This window comes from Notolepis coatsorum, assembly GCF_963971535.1.
Source record: "Notolepis coatsorum genome assembly, chromosome: 13".
Lineage (NCBI taxonomy): Eukaryota > Metazoa > Chordata > Actinopteri > Aulopiformes > Paralepididae > Notolepis > Notolepis coatsorum.
In genome coordinates this window covers 42,723,248-42,742,057 of record NC_140177.1, presented here as the reverse complement: position 1 = coordinate 42,742,057, position 18,810 = coordinate 42,723,248, and the positions used below count along the sequence as shown (strand labels likewise).

Below are 18,810 nucleotides of genomic sequence, written 5' to 3'. Positions count from 1 at the left end.
GATATACATCTTTCCATAAACCATTTCTAGGCCATGCCATGTATTTAAAACAAAATATATAAAAAAAATATTCTGAATTTCATACTACATTTATTAGTAGTTTCCTGTCGCCGCATGTGGGCGTGCCTGGGTACGAGTTTGTAGGTGTCAGCTACCGTAAGTAGAAGATTATGCGCGCACTTTTAAATATTTATATTTATATTATTTCGCTTGCATAGCAGCAACAAGCCACCTGAACACACAACACATTGATACTCATATGACACCAAATTAAAAATAACACTGTGTTGTCTAGAATCGTAGGAATATCTATCTACACCGTTTCGTAAATTCGTTTGCGTTTGTGTCTTGAACCGCGCAACCCTTGAAAACCCAATAGGGGATATCTGCAGAGCCGCAAGCCCAACGTCTCAAACCCAGTACAAGCCACGAAGCCCCGCCCAGACGTTGGGCTTGCGGCTCTGCAGATATACCCTACTCTGAAAACCCCGGAAATCTGGTGTCGTCATCAGCAATAGCAATAACAACAACGCACACTTGCAATAAAATGACAAGGGTGGTGGGTAGGAAGGAGGGGGGGAATGGTGAGTTAGATGAGCCGTTCTCCTTGGGGGAGGTGGTGAGGGCTATAAAAAGGGCTAAGCCTACCACTCCAGGTAAGGATAGAGTGTGTTATAGAATGTTGCAGAATTTGGGGTGGGGAGCTATGAGGGAGTTGTTGAGTCTGTACAATAGGGTATGGGAGGAGGGGGAGTTGCCGGGGGCATGGAAGGAAGCTGTGGTGGTGCCAGTTAGAAAGCCAGGGAAGGACCCGACGCAGCCAACGAGTTATAGGCCTATTGCATTAACGTCTAATATTTGTAAGGTAATGGAGAGGATGGTGGCGGATAGGCTGACGCATGTGCTTGAGAGGAGAGGGGTGTTGGAGGGATATCAGAGTGGGTTTAGGAGAGGGAGAAATACTATGGATGCTGTGCTGAGGATGGAAGATGAGGTTAGGAGGGCTCAGTGTAATAGGGAGTCAGTGGTAGGTGTATATTTTGACATAGAGAAAGCATATGATATGATGTGGAGGGAGGGCTTATTAATTAAACTGCATTATTTGGGGATAGGAGGGAGGGTTTTTAATTGGGTGAGGAGTTTTTTGTCGGGTAGGAAGATTCAGGTTAAAGTGGGGGGGGGGGGTGCTGTCAAGTCAGGTCCAGGTTAGTAATGGAACCCTGCAGGGGAGTGTGATTAGCCCACTCCTCTACGTAGTTATGATAAATGATGTATTTGGAGGGGTAGTGGGGGGGATTGGAAGGTCTTTGTTTGCGGATGATGGCGCTTTATGGAAGAGGGGGAGGAGTGTAGAGTATGGGGTACGCAAGGTTCAGGAAGCAATAGATAGTGTAGAGCAGTGGGGGTTAGATTGGGGGTGTAGGTTTTCAGTGGAAAAGACGAAGTTTATGGTTTTTACTAGGAAGAGGGTGCAGGAAGGGATAAAGCTTAGGTTGTATGGTCAGGAGCTGGAGAGGGTAGCAACATTTAAGTACCTAGGGGTGGTTTTTGACTCTCATCTTACGTGGGAGGGCCATGTGAGGAGGATAGGGGAAAGGGGGAATAAGGTGTTGAATGTAATGAAGTGTTTGGCTGGTAGGGACTGGGGAAGTAGTAGTGAGGCGTTGAGGTCAGTATATGTAGGGTTAGTTAGGGCTATGATAGATTATGGGTGCTTGGCGTATGGGTCAGCGGCCCAGGTGCATTTGAGGAAGTTGGATGTGCTTCAGGTGTGGGCATTGAGGATCTGTAGTGGGGCTTTTAAGACCACTTCAGTTCAGGCTCTTCAGGTGGCGATGGGGGAGATGCCCTTGGAGATTAGGCGTAGACAGTTAATGGCGAATTATTGGGTGAATCTGCAGGGACATGGGGACTCTCACCCGACTAAGGGGGTTCTGAGGGATTGCTGGGAGAATGGGAAGGGTAAGAAGGAGAATTTTGGCCGGGTAGGGCAGGGAGTTTGCGGTGGAGTTTGGAGTGGGGGGTCTTAATATAAGCCCCTCGGTGGTATATCCAGCTGTGGCTCCGTGGTTGTTAGAGTGGCCTGAGGTGGATTGGAGGATGATGGAAGTGAAGAGGTCAGGGGAAAGGGTGGAGGTGGTTAGTGCTTGTGAGGGATTGATGCGTGATTCGTATGGGGACTTTACAGCTGTGTATACAGATGGGTCGAAGGATCCGGAGTCTGGGGTGTCAGGGTTTGGAGTGGTGGTCCCAGGGAGGGGAGTGGCGGTAAGCCGGAGGACTACGAACGGTCTGGGTGTGTACACGGTTGAGATGGTGGCTGTGCTGGTGGCACTGAGGTGGGTGGAGCAGGCTCGGGTGGGGAAGGTGGTGGTATGCAGTGATTCAGCGTCAGTGTTGGCTAGCTTGAGGTCTTTTCGATCCAGCAGCCGGCAGGATATGCTGTATGAGGTGTTGATGAGTGTGACTAGGTGTGTGAGCCAAGGGAAAGAGGTGAGATTTTTGTGGGTCCCGGCGCATGTAGGAGTGAGGGGAAATGAGGAGGCGGACGAGTTGGCAAAGGGGGCCTTGAGGAAGGGGGCGGTGGAAATGCAGGTCAGGGTCAGTAAGGCTGAGGCGAAGGGGATGATTTGGGAGAGGGCAGTTCAGATGTGGCAGGAGAGGTGGGAGGGGGGGGTAAAAGGGCGTCATTTCTATCAGGTCCAACGCAGTGTTAGGGGTCGGGAGGGGGGTAGTTTGAGAGATAGGAGGGAGGAAGTAGTGTGGATGAGGTTGAGGCTGGGGCACTGTGGGTTTAATAAAAACTAGCCCCTTTCGTGACTTTCGGTTTGCAAGCCTGGGGCTTTTGTGACCGGAGTCACTTGCCCACCCGCCCCGATCACCCAGTAGAGAAACGACCAAGCGTCATCAAGGGGCTCGCGGTGTGTCAAGAATACATCAGATCTGAATTTCAAAGATACCCAGCGTACAATATGGGTCTAACACAGCTTCACGATGGGGTCTGGAAGCTCGGAGTTGCTAATAAACAGTTTAAAACATTGTTACTCGACGAGCGGTATTTACAGACCGAACGTCCATCTCCGCCGTTGGTGTCACAGCGCATGCGCACCATGCCGCGTTCACGTTACTGGGAAGAAGCGGAAGAACCAGAGGACATCTCGTTGCTACAACTAGGAAGCCTTCACGCTTTGACTCTATATATATCTATGGATGAAACGCCCACATCCATACTTCCACAATTCGTGACGCGAAGTGGGAGATATGGGGTCTATAAAAGAATCCCATATGTCCTAGTAGGAATTACCACTAGGAGGCTGACGTGAATGGTTTTTCCCAGTCGGAAGCTGGTTCTTCCGCTTCTTCCCAGTAACGTGAATGCGGCATGGTGCGCATGCGCTGTGACACCAACGGCGGAGATGGACGTTCGGTCTGTAAATACCACTCGTCGAGTAACAATGTTTTAAACTGTTTATTAGCAACTCCGAGCTTCCAGACCCCATCGTGAAGCTGTGTTAGACCCATATTGTACGCTGGGTATCTTTGAAATTCAGATCTGATGTATTCTTGACACACCGCGAGCCCCTTGATGCCGCTTGGTCGTTTCTCTACTGGGTGATCGGGGCGGGTGGGCAAGTGACTCCGGTCACAAAAGCCCCAGGCTTGCAAACCGAAAGTCACGAAAGGGGCTAAATAAAAACCTGAAGCTGGTGGGGAAGCATCAGAGTGGGCTCTGTGAGGGGTGTGAGGAGGAGGAGGAATCAGTGGGGCATGTACTGTTGGAGTGTAGGGCTTATACGGTGCGGAGGAGAGAGATGAAGGGAAGATTGAGGGAGATGGGGGTTAGGGAGCTGGGGATATCGGAAATACTGAGTGGGGGAGGGGGAGATAAGGCGAGGGTGGTGATGGGGTTTTTGAGAGATGTGGGGGTGTATGATAGGGTTTGAGGGAAAGTGTTAGAGTTGGAAGGTAGATAGAAAGTTGAAATATAAGTGAGTCAGAGAGTGGGATATGTAGTATAATGTAGATGGAGGTTGATAGGGATGGTGAACAGTGGGGTTGTAGGAAGGTGTTTGTAGGTTAGGTAGGTAGGTAGAATAGTGGTTAGAGTGAGGGACTCATAGATTAGGTTTGGATATGGTGGTGATGTTAGGGATGGGTTTTGGTTTTGTTTTTGTTAAACCATTGAAGAAGAAAAGAAGAGGGGAGAATGGAAGACTGGCCGCGTGTAGCTTTATGCCAAGCAAGCAGTGCAAAAATTTATCGTAGTGGCATGCAGTAATGCGCCTTTCATTTTCCGCCGCCCAGCGCCCAGGTCGCGCGGAAATAGGCTGTCTATTGCCATTCTCTTTGACAAACTCTAACCTTAACCAGCTCCTTAACAACGCCTAAACTTAACCGTTCTAACCTTAACCAACTCCGAAACCATGCCTAACCTTAACCATAGAAATTATATTGCCATTCTCTTTGACAAACTCTAACCTTAACCAGCTCCTTAACAGCGCCTAAACTTAACCGTTCTAACCTTAACCAACTCCGAAACAATGCCTAACCTTAACCTTAACCTTAACCATGCCTAACCTTAACCGGCGAAATAACCTTAACCGGCGAAATAATACACGTTAAAAAAAAATCACGTTAAAAAATATTTTCGATGGGATTCGAACTCGCCAGCAAACAAGCCATAGGATCCACAGCCATGTGTCCTTGCCAATTGAGCTATTGGTAGATACAGAATATGGGGCGGTGACTTGTATATATTGAGCTCCGCTCAAGGCGGGATCTCATGCGCATGCGCGGGCACCTCGCGCGAGCACGCCGGCGCACGCACGCACCTGAGCGAGCACGCCGCCGCCGGTGCACGCACGGTAGCATTTGTCTGAAAAGAAGGGCGCTTTACCGCACTAGCGTGCGGTGACGAATGCGGAAGCATTTTTGCACTGCTTGCTTGGCATTAACGTACAGGCAGACTGGCCCGATTTCCGGGTCGGTAGGTGGCGGTAAATGCCCCATTTATGGTGGCCGTCCGCCGTAAAACACCAAAAAGAAGAAGAAGAGAATAAAATGACAACAGACATTATTACACACACACCCAGCCGTGTCGTCCTCATCTCAACCAACACCACGTTATTATTACAGTCTGTGAGTGGAACACTGGTGACGAATTAACGGGCACATTAAAGCATTATTATTATTTAATCCTGCTCGCGTCGCTTAGCTAACGTTAACGTTACCAAACGGGTGAATCAATTAGGTTGGTTCTTGATCAGTCCTCACTGCTAACGCGATCAGCTAGCTTGCTAGCGCTGCTAAACGAATGGCTTGCAATTACAGGAACGATCGATTCCTCTTTTTGTAGCTAAACTGGTGGGTGATAATAAACACTTCAAGACTTCCCGTAAAGGCTCACTACTACTGTTATGGAGCCGCACACAGCTAGTACGGGTTGTGTGAACATCGGGAGTCTGACTAGCACATTGCCAGTGATCCCGTATCAGAAGCTGACAGACTTGCACTACCTGAGCAAAGGTGGGTTTGGAACCGTGTTTAAGGCTCAACATTCGGACTGGCGAACAACTGTGGCCATCAAGTGCCTAAAGCTCGACTCTCCTGTTGGCGAAAGGTAAGCTTTAACTTTTTAAAGGTAAGTTCATGTGATTTTCCAAATTTCCACATCAAGCCAAGCTGACTTGAAGAAACCCTGTAGTGCTGGACATGAATATTGATGGCTTAATGCTGCAGAGCTAAATATACAGTAGGACAGTGACCTCCACCATCCCAGGCCGTCATATCTCTTAAGCCTATTGTCCATCATCACATTGTCCATGCTTATTCATTAGTTATTATTAGCATTGTTAATGACTTGCTCAACATAACTTGTGTGTTACAGGGAGAGGAATTGCCTACTGAAGGAGGCTGAAGTGCTTCATAAAGCCAGGTTCAATTACATCATCCAGATCTTTGGCGTCTGCAATGAGCCTGAATTCTTCTGCATCGTCACTGAGTACATGTGCAATGGCTCGCTGGACCTGCTGCTCCATGAGGTAGCTACATGTTAATGAATGAATGAATTAATATTACACATATGTGTGCATGCTGAATTGATTGATTGATTGAAAAGTTTATTAACAGATTGCAGAATGGGTACAGTACAGTACAGCTCAATACATACAATTGTTAAGGGGATGCAGACCAGAGAAAGACTTTCGTCTTGTTTACATCAGGGTCCCCCATTTTCAATTCATCATAACATATATGACATACATGACATACAGATAGACAGTACTGCTACATCTATACATTTATGACATATCAGATTTGCAAATACAGTACTGTTTGTGATACAAAAGTGTCCAGAAAAGGAGTGTATATACATTTGGCGTAGAAACTGTACATTGGAGGAGGTTGGTTGGGTGGGGTGGGGTTGGGTGGGTTGGGTGAGGGCTGTACATTGGAGGTGGGGGGGGGGTTGGGTAGGGGACACACACACATTTTACACTGTACATTGGAATATTGACAAAGCCTTACTTGGTCATTTACTGTACAACTAGGTTAGGACATTTGTAGGGGCCAGTTTCGAATTGCAGTCTCACGTAGGTGTTTTTTGAGAGTGTTTTTGAAAGTGGGTAGTGATTCACATTCCTTTACAGCTTTAGGCAGGGCGTTCCACATTGATGTGGCATAATTGCGAAACGTGTTTAGTCCCTTGTTTGAGCCGAATCTGGGTTTTACATGATTTGTGGAGCTCCCTCTGGTGTTGTGATCGTGGTATTCACTGACCTTTGGGAAGTATTTTGACATGTACATGGGTACCTTGGTCGCGTAGTGTATCTTGTAGACCAGGCCCATTGCAAGTTGCTGTACTCTGTCGTCTACTCTAAGCCATCCTAGGTTGTCAAAGTGGGCAGGGGTGAGGTGGGTTCTAGGAGTCAGGTCAAGTAGTAGTCTGACTACTAGCTTGTTTTGAGATGTTTGTAATTTGTTTTTTAGTGCCTTTGAGGTGCTTTGGTACCATGAGGTGCAAGCATAGTCGTAGTACCCTTGAATGAGTGCTCCTGCTAGAGTCTTCAGGGTATTCTTGTTTACCAGAGAGGAGATCCGGTACAAGAAACGCGTTTTATTACATTGGATGCCATTTTGTCACAGGAAAGATTAGCCTCTAGGATGGAACCCAGGTAGGTAATTTCATCTTTCCTTGTGATAATATTGTCACCCACTGTAACCGAGAAGCCGTCGGTCTTGCTGAGTTTGTTATTTGAACCGAAGAGAATGGACTCTGTTTTGCCCATGTGTAATGATAGTTTGTTGTCGGCGAGCCATATGCAGATTTTGCCTAGTTCCGAGCTGAGGGCTTTTTCAACCTGTAACTTGTTCTTGTCAGAGACCAGCAGGGCTGAGTCGTCCGCAAACAGGAACAAGTTGCAGTCACAAGCTGACGACATGTCATTTGCATAAATTAGGAATAGTAGCGGTCCTAGTATGCTTCCTTGTGGAACACCACAACTTACCAACTTACCAACTGTTTTGCCTGTTTTATTGCAACACTACTATCACTCTTCAACATTATAATAATAATGGATTGGATTTATATAGCGCTCTTCATGACACCCCAGTGACCCCAGAGCGCTTAGAGTCCATTATTCGTTCATACACACATTGCCTGTGGTGCATTTTTTCCTATTGCTAGGTTTTAGTGAGTTTTTCCTTGTCTGGGAGTGCTGCATTCATTTTTTTCTTTTTTTTTATTGATCTTTTCCCCCCTCCTTTTTCCTCTGATTTTCTCCCATCCCAATGTTAGTCGTTATGCCAATTCCCAATCCCCTTCCTGGTCGCTGCGCACTTACCCCCCACAGTCGGTCTGGGAGAGTGGAGGCGAAAACGTGCTTCCTCCGACACGCGTCTAGCCAATCAACCGCTTCTTTTCACCTGGCAGCGCGGACTCTCACTGAGAGGGTGTAACGTGTGGAAGGATCACACTACCCCCCTTAGATCCTATCCGCGCTGAGCAGGCGCCCCGACCGAACTGTAGGAGTCGCTGTTTACAACGACCCGGACCCACCCCGCCAGCTTTCCCACCCTCTAATACAGCCAATTGTATTAGTGTGAACGGCCAGCCAAGCTGGTGACAACGCCGGAGCTGTGAGCTGGATTCGAACAGGCGAATCCAGCGTCTCCGGTGTTGGTGACGAACGCAATCTGCATTCATTTATTTTAGATTTTTTGGACTTCATGGTGTTTTTGTTTTGTTCTTGATTTATTGTGATGTTTCTTCTTGACTTGTTTAAAGAAGACGTGTCCGGCCCATGGGGACATTAACGTGTGTTGTCGGGCCTTACAAATACATTTGATTTGATTTATTAAAGACTGGACCAGTATGCTGGGTACAATGTCCATAGTCCTTAGTTGCTCATTTGGTACTTCTTGACCAATAGCCTAAACACGATGGAGCGTCAGAGGCTATTATTTTCTGAGCTTCTTTCTGCTGACCAACTCAGCGAAAAAGGAGAACTAAGATGTTAACTTAGTGCTACTTGGTTGTGAAAATGAAATTAAATGTATTGCCCAACAACACAGACCACTGTCATCACCGGAGGCACAGGGGTGGTGTTCTGTTTGTTTAGTCATCATCAAGTTGCATGTCTCACATCTCTTTGGCAGTGAAAGGCAGAGGTTACAGAAATGGACCATGTTTACTGTGTAAATATATTTATAAATGTTTTACCACACAAGAGATGATGAGTCAATTGAATAATGCAAGGTAAGAACTTTATCAATTCCCTTGGGGAACTGGATTGTTGTTGTTAGTGGGAAAACACAACAAGCAGTAAGCACTCATGCAGCAAAACACCAACAATCATACAGCACTATATAGCCTAAAAAGAAGAAGAAATAACGAGATAAAAACACACAAAAGTACATAGTAAAAAGTTGCTCTGTGTTGTCTATTCACATAACAGAATTGGTAGATGTCAACAGATACTGTTATTATTCTTATTCTTAAGTGAAACTCCTGTTGCTTAATATTAAAAATTTGTATACTAAATATCTAAAGTGAAAGCTCAAGTTTTATAGTTCCTCTCGCATATCAGTTGTCAAGCCACTGCATTGTTGAAATTCCTGCCTGTATGAGGGGAAAATTAAAACGAAACTGGGATGCTTTACGTCGGCTAAACGGGGGCTGCAGAAGCAGGAAGGAAATAATGACTCATTAATGACTCATTGAGGAAAGCAGCCTAAGTCCGTTTGGGAAATTCCCAGTCTCTAACTTTCTTTTCCATCTTCTCCCCCTCTCTTTATTTATGCTATCTTTTTATCTTCCTGGGTTCATCATTAACCATCTTTCCTCACTGGCCTGGTCAGAAATGTGCTGGCCCAAAGCAATTTCCACTGTCTCCATTGTCAAAGCGCTGTGACTACTATAACCCTCTATTAATCACTTTATAAAGGGCTGTGACTACTATAACCCTCTATTAATAACTTTATAAAGGGCTGTGACTACTATAACCCTCTATTAATCACTTTATAAAGGGCAGTGACTACTAGAATAATCTATTCATTACTTTATAAATGGCTGTGACTACTAGAATCCTCTATTAATCACTTTATAAAGGGTTGTGACTACTAGAATCCTCTATTAATCACTTTATAAATGGCTGTGACTACTAGAACCATCTATTAATCACTCTATAAAGGGCTGTGACTACTAGAATCCTCTATCCATTACTTTATACAGGGCTGTGAATACTAGAACCATCTATTCATTACTTTATACATGGCTGTGAATACTAGAACCATCTATTCATTACTTTATAAAGGGCTGTGACTACTAGAATCAAGTTTCAAGTTTCAAGTTTCTTTAATAGTTGTCATACACTTTCATACAAAATGCTTCTTACTGTTACGCTCCAGAGACTGTGCTAGACAAGATAGTATCAAATAACATAGTATAGCATGTAATTTAGAAGTAGAAAATGAGGTCACAGTGTTCAGTATAGACATATGTACAATGTTCGATGCAGAATAGACGTAACTGAGTTACCATATCATATACAATACTATGCAGTGTACTAATGTACAGTACTATATAGTGCAAAGCAGAAATGGGATGAGGTACAATTTTGGTACAATTTACAGTAGGGTGTACGAGTTGTAGTGCAATCCTTCATCAATAAATATAAAGTGTGGGGAGTGGGTGCTACAGTGTGTTTGTTTAAAGTGGGTGTGTGCTATAAAGTGTGTGGAGTGGGTGCTACAGTGTGTTTGTTTAAAGTGAGTGTGTGCGTGTGGATGTGTGTGCTATGTGCGTTTGATGGTTGTTGTTGTGTATCTATTAATTACTTTTTTTCTCCCACTACTAAGAGATTTCACTTCTCTATTCGTATCCTACGTTTCTATAATACGGAGCAGCTGGGGGGGGGGTGTTCTGGATTTTTTTTTTATCTATGTGAATCAAGTTATTTTTCTCACTACTTTTGTGTTTCTGAGAGCCTCGTGTTTCTCTGCTGGAGGCGCCTCACGTTTTTGGCTGAGCTGGCCTGAATATCACAAGTTGGGTAAAAAAAGATATTTCAACTTGAGGCTTCAATAATAAAAGGCAGCATAGTGTCGTGCCTTGCCTTCTGCAGCCTGCATCCCTTCTGATCTGGGCCTCGGTCTCACATTCAGGCCTAAGGAGAAGTGCAGTGGACTGATACTGTTCTGAACATAAGCCTAATTATCAGAGGGCTGGAATATGCGCCACAATACACCAGGGCAGGGTTACTGGTAAATTGATAACTAAACCTTAATTAATTACTCACCCACGGAGACCTGCGAGTTCTGGCACGATGGGGCCAATGATTACGTTTACTGGCCCAATAAGAGCTTTTATCGGGCCCCCGGGACAGGACTGGTCTTATTGTTGGACCCTGCTGCTCCCACTCCAGACAACACATGTTCACTTCGTGCAGCACATGCACTTCACACGTGTTGTTGTTCCTGCCACACGTGGAGTCGTTACACCTGGTCTCTGCTTGTTGTGTTTCCAGACGGTCCTGTACCCGCTGGTCGCCTGGCCCCTGCGGCTGAGGATCCTGTACGAGATCGCCCTGGGGGTGAACTTCCTTCATAACATGACTCCGCCCCTTCTACACCATGACCTGAAGACACAGAACATCCTACTGGATGGGGAGTTTCATGTCAAGGTATGTGAGTATGTGAGTGAGTGAAACGGTGAGGGTCGGTTGTGAGTGAGGAGTGTAGTCGGCTATGCTACCTTTAGCGTGACCATTAAGGAAAGCAGATTGCGAAATTAAAAGGATAACCCCACTCCAATTTAGAATTTGAAGTCTCCTGAGCCGTTCAGCCATTGTGTAGTGTGATGTGTGCCGGGTGCCATTGTATGGTAGCCATTGAGCCTGCGTAGCCCAAGGTTGGGTGCTACCAGTGGTGGTGAAGGAGGCCATTTCCACCTTACATTGTGGGGAGCGCTTTGGGTGTCTAGAAAAGCGATATATAAATGTAATGAATTATTATTATTATCATTACAGTTCAGGTTTAGTCAAGTCAACAATAATTAGACTTTTGAACAAAAAAGGAGGCTGCAGCAGATTTGCATACCAAAGAGCACTTCATTACCCACAGGCTATCCATGAGGCATGAGCTAACATGATCTTAATCTGGCTCAGTTATGCAACAAATATTAAACCACAGTTTATTCCCTGTGTTGAGTTCAATCATCCAATTTCAGACTTCATTTAATCACGATGAATCTGTGAGTTTCATACTCCTTTTAGTATTTCTTTCTTTCATTGAGACGGCTGGAGGGCTGAGAGACAGCGTAGGCCATTTTTGGCCATGGGGAAGGTCACTCTGAAGGAGGAGTGCTTCTCCAAAGCCAACTGTCCTTTCAAAGCCTCAGGTGTTAACCGTTCTAATGATTTCGTCCAGATTGCAGACTTTGGTCTTTCCAAGTGGCGACAGCTGTCCATCAGTAAATGTTCTGGGTCCAAGCCCCAGGAGATGGGCGGCACGGTGATCTACATGCCCCCTGAAGAGTACCACTATGACCCCAACAAGAGCCGGCGGGCCGACGTCAAACACGACATGTACAGGTGAGACACACGGCCCAGAACAAAACAGGCACTTCTACCAGAACGGAAAGGAAGCGTGGGAATTTAAACTAATGTCACTGACTGTATGGTGACTATCCAAAACATACTGCAGTCACCGAGAGACTAACACGGGGAAATAATGGTACCTGCCAGACGCGCCGCTCGCCACATAACCACGGATCCAGGTGTGTTTGGTTAGTTTATTGTAGTTAAAACAGTTCATATAGTATCATAAAATAGAATGAGTCACGGTTTGATTCATCATAGTGTAGCGTACGTGCGGTCAGCAAAGTGTGACTTCCCCGTTCACCCCCTCATTGTTACTGTTTCCGAAACCCGCAGGTGAACAGCTGACTTTACTACTACGACACCACGTGACCCATTTGTGAATGACGTGATCAATGACGTGACCCTAACAACCCGAATTGTGTATACCTGTCACCAACATACCGGCCCCTAATTATTACATAATCTCATTTCACAGTAATAATTACCAATACTTCAATTAATATAAAACACCACAATACAAATTTCGTTCCAATTTTTTGTCTTTTTTTTCCGATTTTTTTTGTGCGCAAGGAGTTCATAGTTCATACATAAGGTCTTGATATAAGGTCTTGATACTCTTCTTAAATCAACCAAAGTCAAGTCAATTCAAACGTCAGAGTCATGAAAAAGTCAAAATAATCCAAAATCATGAGAAAGAAACAAAGTCTTCATGACTGTCGACTCCTGAAGAAGGCAAATCTTTGTCACAGGTCTATAGGGAAAGCTGCGGGTCCGCGTCTTAATCCAGACCTTTCGCACAGGTCCGATCTTGTCTGGCATCGTCTCTGTAATCCTCCCAATGATTCAGGAATTCCGTGGTGCGGAATCGTCCATTATTGAGCACTGTCATCGGGGATGAAGTTCCGCTTGATCCTTGTTCTGTCGTTCCTGTAATTGTGGCAGGTATGTGAGATGTCTACTGTTGAGAATTGATTCCACTTCGTGGAGTACTGTCTGGAGTCCCTCCTCATCCTCTTCTCTCTATACCATCCTCCTCTCCTCTCCTCCTCCATCCTCCTCTCTCTGTCCTCTCTTCCTCCTCCTCTTGCCATCCTCTCCTCTCTTTCTCCTCCTCTCCTCCTTTCTCCATGTGCTGCTCTCTCAGCTTCTGCAAGTCGATTCTGAAACTGTTCAATGGATCCATATCTCTGAGACCCCACGTCACTGAGGCTGCGTTGTTCTCTCTCCGCCTGCTCTTTCATCCTCTTCAAACTCTTCCTCAACCAACCAACACCTCCATCATTCTCTACTGAGGCTTTATGCGCTGCAGTACAAGTCTTATGCACTGGGGGAAGATCACTCCCTCCATCTTTCCAGTATGGGTTCAACTCCAGCTTATGCAGACCAGCCTGTTGGATGGCCTCTGCTTTGGCTTTCTCCTCCTCTTGTCTCTTCTTCTCCTTTTTGATATTTTTTGACCTTTTCTTCTTCTTGGTCTTGAAGATGGTCTCCTGCTGTATCTGATGAAGACGTTGGTCGAGCTCTGGGAGGAGCCATGTGTTCTCTCCTCTCTGAATCTTTAACTCCTGCTTGGCCTCGTCGATCACCTCCTGATGAATTTTACGTTTATACTCCATCTTATTGGTGCTGCTCGAGCTTTCAGAACTAGCTCCGAACGCTGCCATGACACTGTCGTCTCCTCCAACTGGTCCATTTACAGTCCATCCAAGCATCGTATTGACTGCATATGGCCCTCCATTCACACTTCGGATGACTTCCAGTGGTTCTAAGGCTCTGGGAACGTTCAGACCAATCAACATCTCCACGTCTGCATCTATCTGTGGCAGATAGACATGCTTCAGATGAGGCCATTTTTCCAGATCTTGCTGTTGTGGGATGTTACCTCGATTGACAGGCATTTGATGTTGTGCAAAGATTTTTGGTATTTTACAGTATCGGTCACCGTCCAATCCAGCGACTTCCAAGTCAGATGTAGTGCAACTGTCAACCACCTTTTCTTGACCCATGGTATGTAGAAGGATCCTTGTTTTACTCCCAGATAGTCCCAGTTTATCCATCAGACCCATTGTGCAGAAGGACGCTGAGCTCCCTGGGTCTAGAAAGGCATAGGTTTCCACTGACCTTTGACCTGTGCTTGATCTAACCTTAACTGGTACGATGGCAAGCTTGCAATCTTGGTCACCGGCCCCAGTAAGGCCACCGGTATGGATCTCGACTAGAGTTCTGTCCACTGCTCTGTCTGAGTTGCTCCTGCCTTTCTCTGCATCTCCATTCTCCTTAGAGTGGATGTGAAGCAAACTGGGGTGTCGTGAGCCACATGTCCTGCAAAACAGACGTTCCCTGCACTCTCTGCTGATGTGCCCAGTGCACAAGCATCCAAAGCAAACTCCATTCTCCTTCAGGAACTCCATCTTCTTGCTGTGAGCTCTCCTCTCCAGTAGAGTACATGACTCCAGTGTGTGTCCACCCTCTTTGCAGAAAAGGCAAGTCTCCTCACATCCATCCTTAACTCTGTTTTCCCAATGAGCATCTCTTTCAATTGTGGAGAACGTTGTGGCAAAACTACTCCCTCTAGCCTGAAGACGAGGCACAGGTCTAGCTCTGCCACTTTCCTTGAAAGCCCCCGTCATTGGAGCGTCTTGTATGTCTCCAAATACAGGGTCTGTAGCGATTCTCGCTTCCCGCTCAATAAAAATCACAATCTGTGAACGTAGCACGTTTGCGATGTCCTTCCTGGATGTTACATGCTTCTGTTCGCCATTTGTCCCTCAGCTTGTAGGGCAACTTCTTGATGACAGCAAGCATGTTTGCAGATGTGTTTAGGTCACATAGATTATGTACGTCTTTCATGGCATTGCAGCATCCGCGCAAGAATAGGCTGTATGTTTGTAAGGCTTTCCCATCCTCCGACTTAATAGCTGGCCATGCAAAGATTTTGTCCATGTAAGCGGATGCTATGACATGCTCGTTCCCAAAGTGTTCCTGGAGTAAAGCCTTCGCCGTAGCATATCCAGTGCCATCAGTCATATGTTGACAACTTTTGACTAGTTGTTTAGGCTGCCCCCTGGTGTATTGATCCAAATAGTGCAGGCAATCAACAGCATTGTCAGTCCTCCTTTCTATAGTCTGTTCAAAGGACTGTATAAAGCCATGGTACTGCAGAGGGTCACCTTCAAATGGTTGGATGTCTCTTTTAGGCAGTGAAGCAATGCATTGCTGATGCACCAACATGGAAGTGAGGTCGTTTTGTTTTTGCATAATAGACATTATGTTGTTCTGCTCACTGCTGTTGTTCCTGGAAACAGGTTGTATGTCTCTATGCACAGACAATGGAGGCCATGTAGTCTTTGGGACCGTGCTCTGTCTCGGTGTGAGCGCTGGGTACTCTGTAGCGTTTGAGATCACAGTCTGGGTCTGTGTGAGTGCTGAGGGCTTCTGGAGGTATTTGGCTCCGTCAGATTGCCTTTGCTTTGGTCGTGTGCCTCCAACATATGCAGGTTGTCCTCTTCCATCCTTGTGTGATACAAATGTCTCTGCATTAATGTTGAGGCCCTTTTCAAAGTAGGATTCCATTCCATCCGATTTACGAGAAGCAGCACTCCACACCCCTGACCCAGAGGTTCTCAGAATATTTAGCCTTGCTGCCGATGCAGCTATGTCCACTTTCAACTGAAGTTGTTCCTTTTGTTTCTTTATGTGAGCTTCCTGGTCCTCAAGAGCATGCTTTTGTTCAAGCAACTCTTGCCGAGCCATTAAGGCGGCCATGTCGGCCTCGGCTCTGAGGCGTGTGGATGCATTAGAGGAAACCTTTGATCTAGAAGATCTTGAACCATAATTCTTGCTACTATGGTTGGATATGCTGTCCCCTGGTTGAACATCCTCTTGAGCATAACGAGTACTGTGCAACTGAGGCCCCGTCACTTCCACATTTCCCACACCCCCATACTCTCCATTTTCCTCCTCTGCAACCTCATGCTGCTGTATTTCAGTAGGCCTGTTATGAGCCTCTAACTGAGGTGTGTTTCCTTTGGTTACTGAAACCCAGGCATTAACATCGCTAATGAACCCATCTTTATGTTTATTGACCTTTGAGAACCAGTCATTTTGCCGTTCCTGTTCATCGAGTGGAATAAGAGGCACCAAACAGCCATGAAGTTCATCAGCACTGTCAGACACCTGCATCAAAACGTCAAGTTGTGCTTCAACCAGTGCAACATTTTGCTCATTTTCCATGAGCTCTCTGACGGAGGTTATCAGACGTTTTATTTCCTCCACTTTCCCTTTGCATTTCTTTTGGAGTGATTCGACTTTGTTTGCAAGAGCTTTTGCAGTGAGAGTTATTTTTCTCTTTTCTTTGTCCTGTTTCCCAACATTTGAATCACTCATTTTGAAAGCACAAGAAAGTTATCACAAGCCATGAGAATCCAATTCCAACGTTCAACGCATTTGCAAAACCCGCCACATATATCAGCCACGGCAAGAGAGCAGTGCAGCGCACGTCAATTGTTTGTTGTCACACACACATGATAGAAGTTTTGCCCGGCGGGCTGCGCACACACATCCACAGCGTGTTTCAGCATAATAACAGTTAGTTAGGTAGAACCAGCTCAAAATTGTTCCAAACGAACCAACATGGGTCCACACTGCGCAACGGGTCGGGTTACATTACCGCAAATCCGTTGACGTATGCTGGATCGGTCCGGTCCTTTGTGCGTGCGATCATCCCATTGTTTACATGCGCGCGTTGCTCCTTTGCTCCGTCCAATAATGTCTGACTTATCGGGACCTTTCGTGGATCCAATCCTTCGTTCAGTGTCGCTTTTGCTGACAAATGTATGGTGACTATCCAAAACATACTGCAGTCACCGAGAGACTAACACGGGGAAATAATGGTACCTGCCAGACGCGCCGCTCGCCACATAACCACGGATCCAGGATACTGTGTTTGGTTAGTTTATTGTAGTTAAAACAGTTCATATAGTATCATAAAATAGAATGAGTCACGGTTTGATTCATCATAGTGTAGCGTACGTGCGGTCAGCAAAGTGTGACTTCCCCGTTCAACCCCTCATTGTTACTGTTTCCGAAACCCGCAGGTGAACAGCTGACTTTACTACTACGACACCACGTGACCCATTTGTGAATGACGTGATCAATGACGTGACCCTAACAACCTGAATTGTGTATACCTGTCACCAACACTGACGATTAATCTGAAGTTATGTAATCTACGACTAGTTTAAAATAAATAAAAAATATGAGTGGGGGGGGGGGGAATCATGTAATTGACAGTTATTTTATTGTGTAGGACAAACGCATTCAACCTCCATCTAACTTGGGCGACGGATGTTGACTTTTCCCCCCTTAACCTTCACATGTGTTATTATATTAATGGGACGTGTAGTGTTTTCTCCTGGCAGCTGTGCACTTTATATCGACGCAACGACTAGTATTTCTATTTTGGACTAGTACATCACCCAGCGGCCGATGAAATAGTTGTGTAATCCAACCCGTCCCTAATTGAAACAAGGAAATGCCCTCGGCTAACTTCCTTCACACAGTTGTTTTCCACAACGACAAAAAAAGCGTTATCTTGGTGGCTTTTCTCTCATCTCTGCTGCGACACACAGGAAGCTACCCCCTGGCCTTTTGTTTCCATGACGATAGGAACTATGGAGGCCCATGAGGGACTTTAATTGATCTGTGCAAACTGTTGAACATCTTGAATAACATGGAAAAGGATATGAACGAGGCAGCTCACAAAAAGCGGACCCCTATTTACCGGGAGGCATTCTTTGCAGACCCCTCTTTGCAATTTCAGTGGTATTTTAGGAGCATTCAAAGGGTCCTCAGAACCTGACAACCTGACTGTGTCTCGCCTCTTATTGTGGTACAATAGGAATTTGGCTCAATTAGCTTCTTATCTTCCCAACATAAGCATCAAAGGCAGAGCATTCCTCATGAGTGTGGCACTGCGGTATGCCAGCTCACTGCGGTAGGACGGCTCAGGATGGATTCCACAAGGATGCCACAAGGGAACACTGTGTGGTAAAAAGAAAAAACGGTGTTAAGCTCCCATTTCACGAATCACTCTCAGAGGGAGGAATAGTACAAAAGAGATAAAAGTCTAGTAGAGGCACAAACTCCTGACTGAGACGGAGTTCCTCATTCCTCATTCACAATGAGGCACAGGCCAGGTCGTATCTTTCTCCCTGGGTTAAAGACTAACCGAATGTCTGCCCGGGTTTGATTGATTGATTGAAAACTTTATTAACAAATTGCAGAATGGGTACAATACAGTACAGCTCAATACTAACAACTGCTAAGAGGATGACATATCTGCCCTGGTTAAAGACTAACAGAATGAAAGACTAACTGAATGTCTTCCCGGGTTAAAGACTTGACAGAATGTCTGCCCTGGTTAAACAGAGTCCATTGTTTGATGCAATCCTTCCCAACCTACTCTGTCGAGGGGAATACCACTTTGCAGGGATGACGCAAGGCTCAGTTCCCTAACTGTTCTTCCCCTTGGTGTTTGCATTATAGCTACGCCATCATCATGTGGGAGGTGCTTTCCAGGCGGATACCATTTGAAGGTAGGTCAATGGGTTTGTTTCGTTTTGTCATTATTAATTATTTGTGATGTATTCTTTATTATATGTTTATGGGCACTGTTGTGATTCAGCTATATATGAGGTGTACTGCATCACCA

The 18,810-nt window shown here is 45.7% G+C and overlaps 1 protein-coding gene across 1 annotated transcript in view; it reads left to right on the top strand.

Annotated features, from left to right (window-relative positions):
• The first annotated feature begins 5,009 nt into the window (after positions 1–5,009).
• Positions 5,010–18,810, top strand: part of ripk2 (receptor-interacting serine-threonine kinase 2) — a 28,967-nt gene continuing 15,166 nt past the window's right edge. Inside the window, exons 1-5 of the mRNA XM_084327997.1 lie at positions 5,010–5,620; positions 5,888–6,041; positions 11,025–11,180; positions 11,926–12,089; positions 18,645–18,694. Of these exons, the coding sequence (XP_084184123.1) occupies positions 5,418–5,620; positions 5,888–6,041; positions 11,025–11,180; positions 11,926–12,089; positions 18,645–18,694 (727 nt within the window). The 5' untranslated portion in view covers positions 5,010–5,417. The remainder of the gene's footprint in view (positions 5,621–5,887; positions 6,042–11,024; positions 11,181–11,925; positions 12,090–18,644; positions 18,695–18,810) is intronic.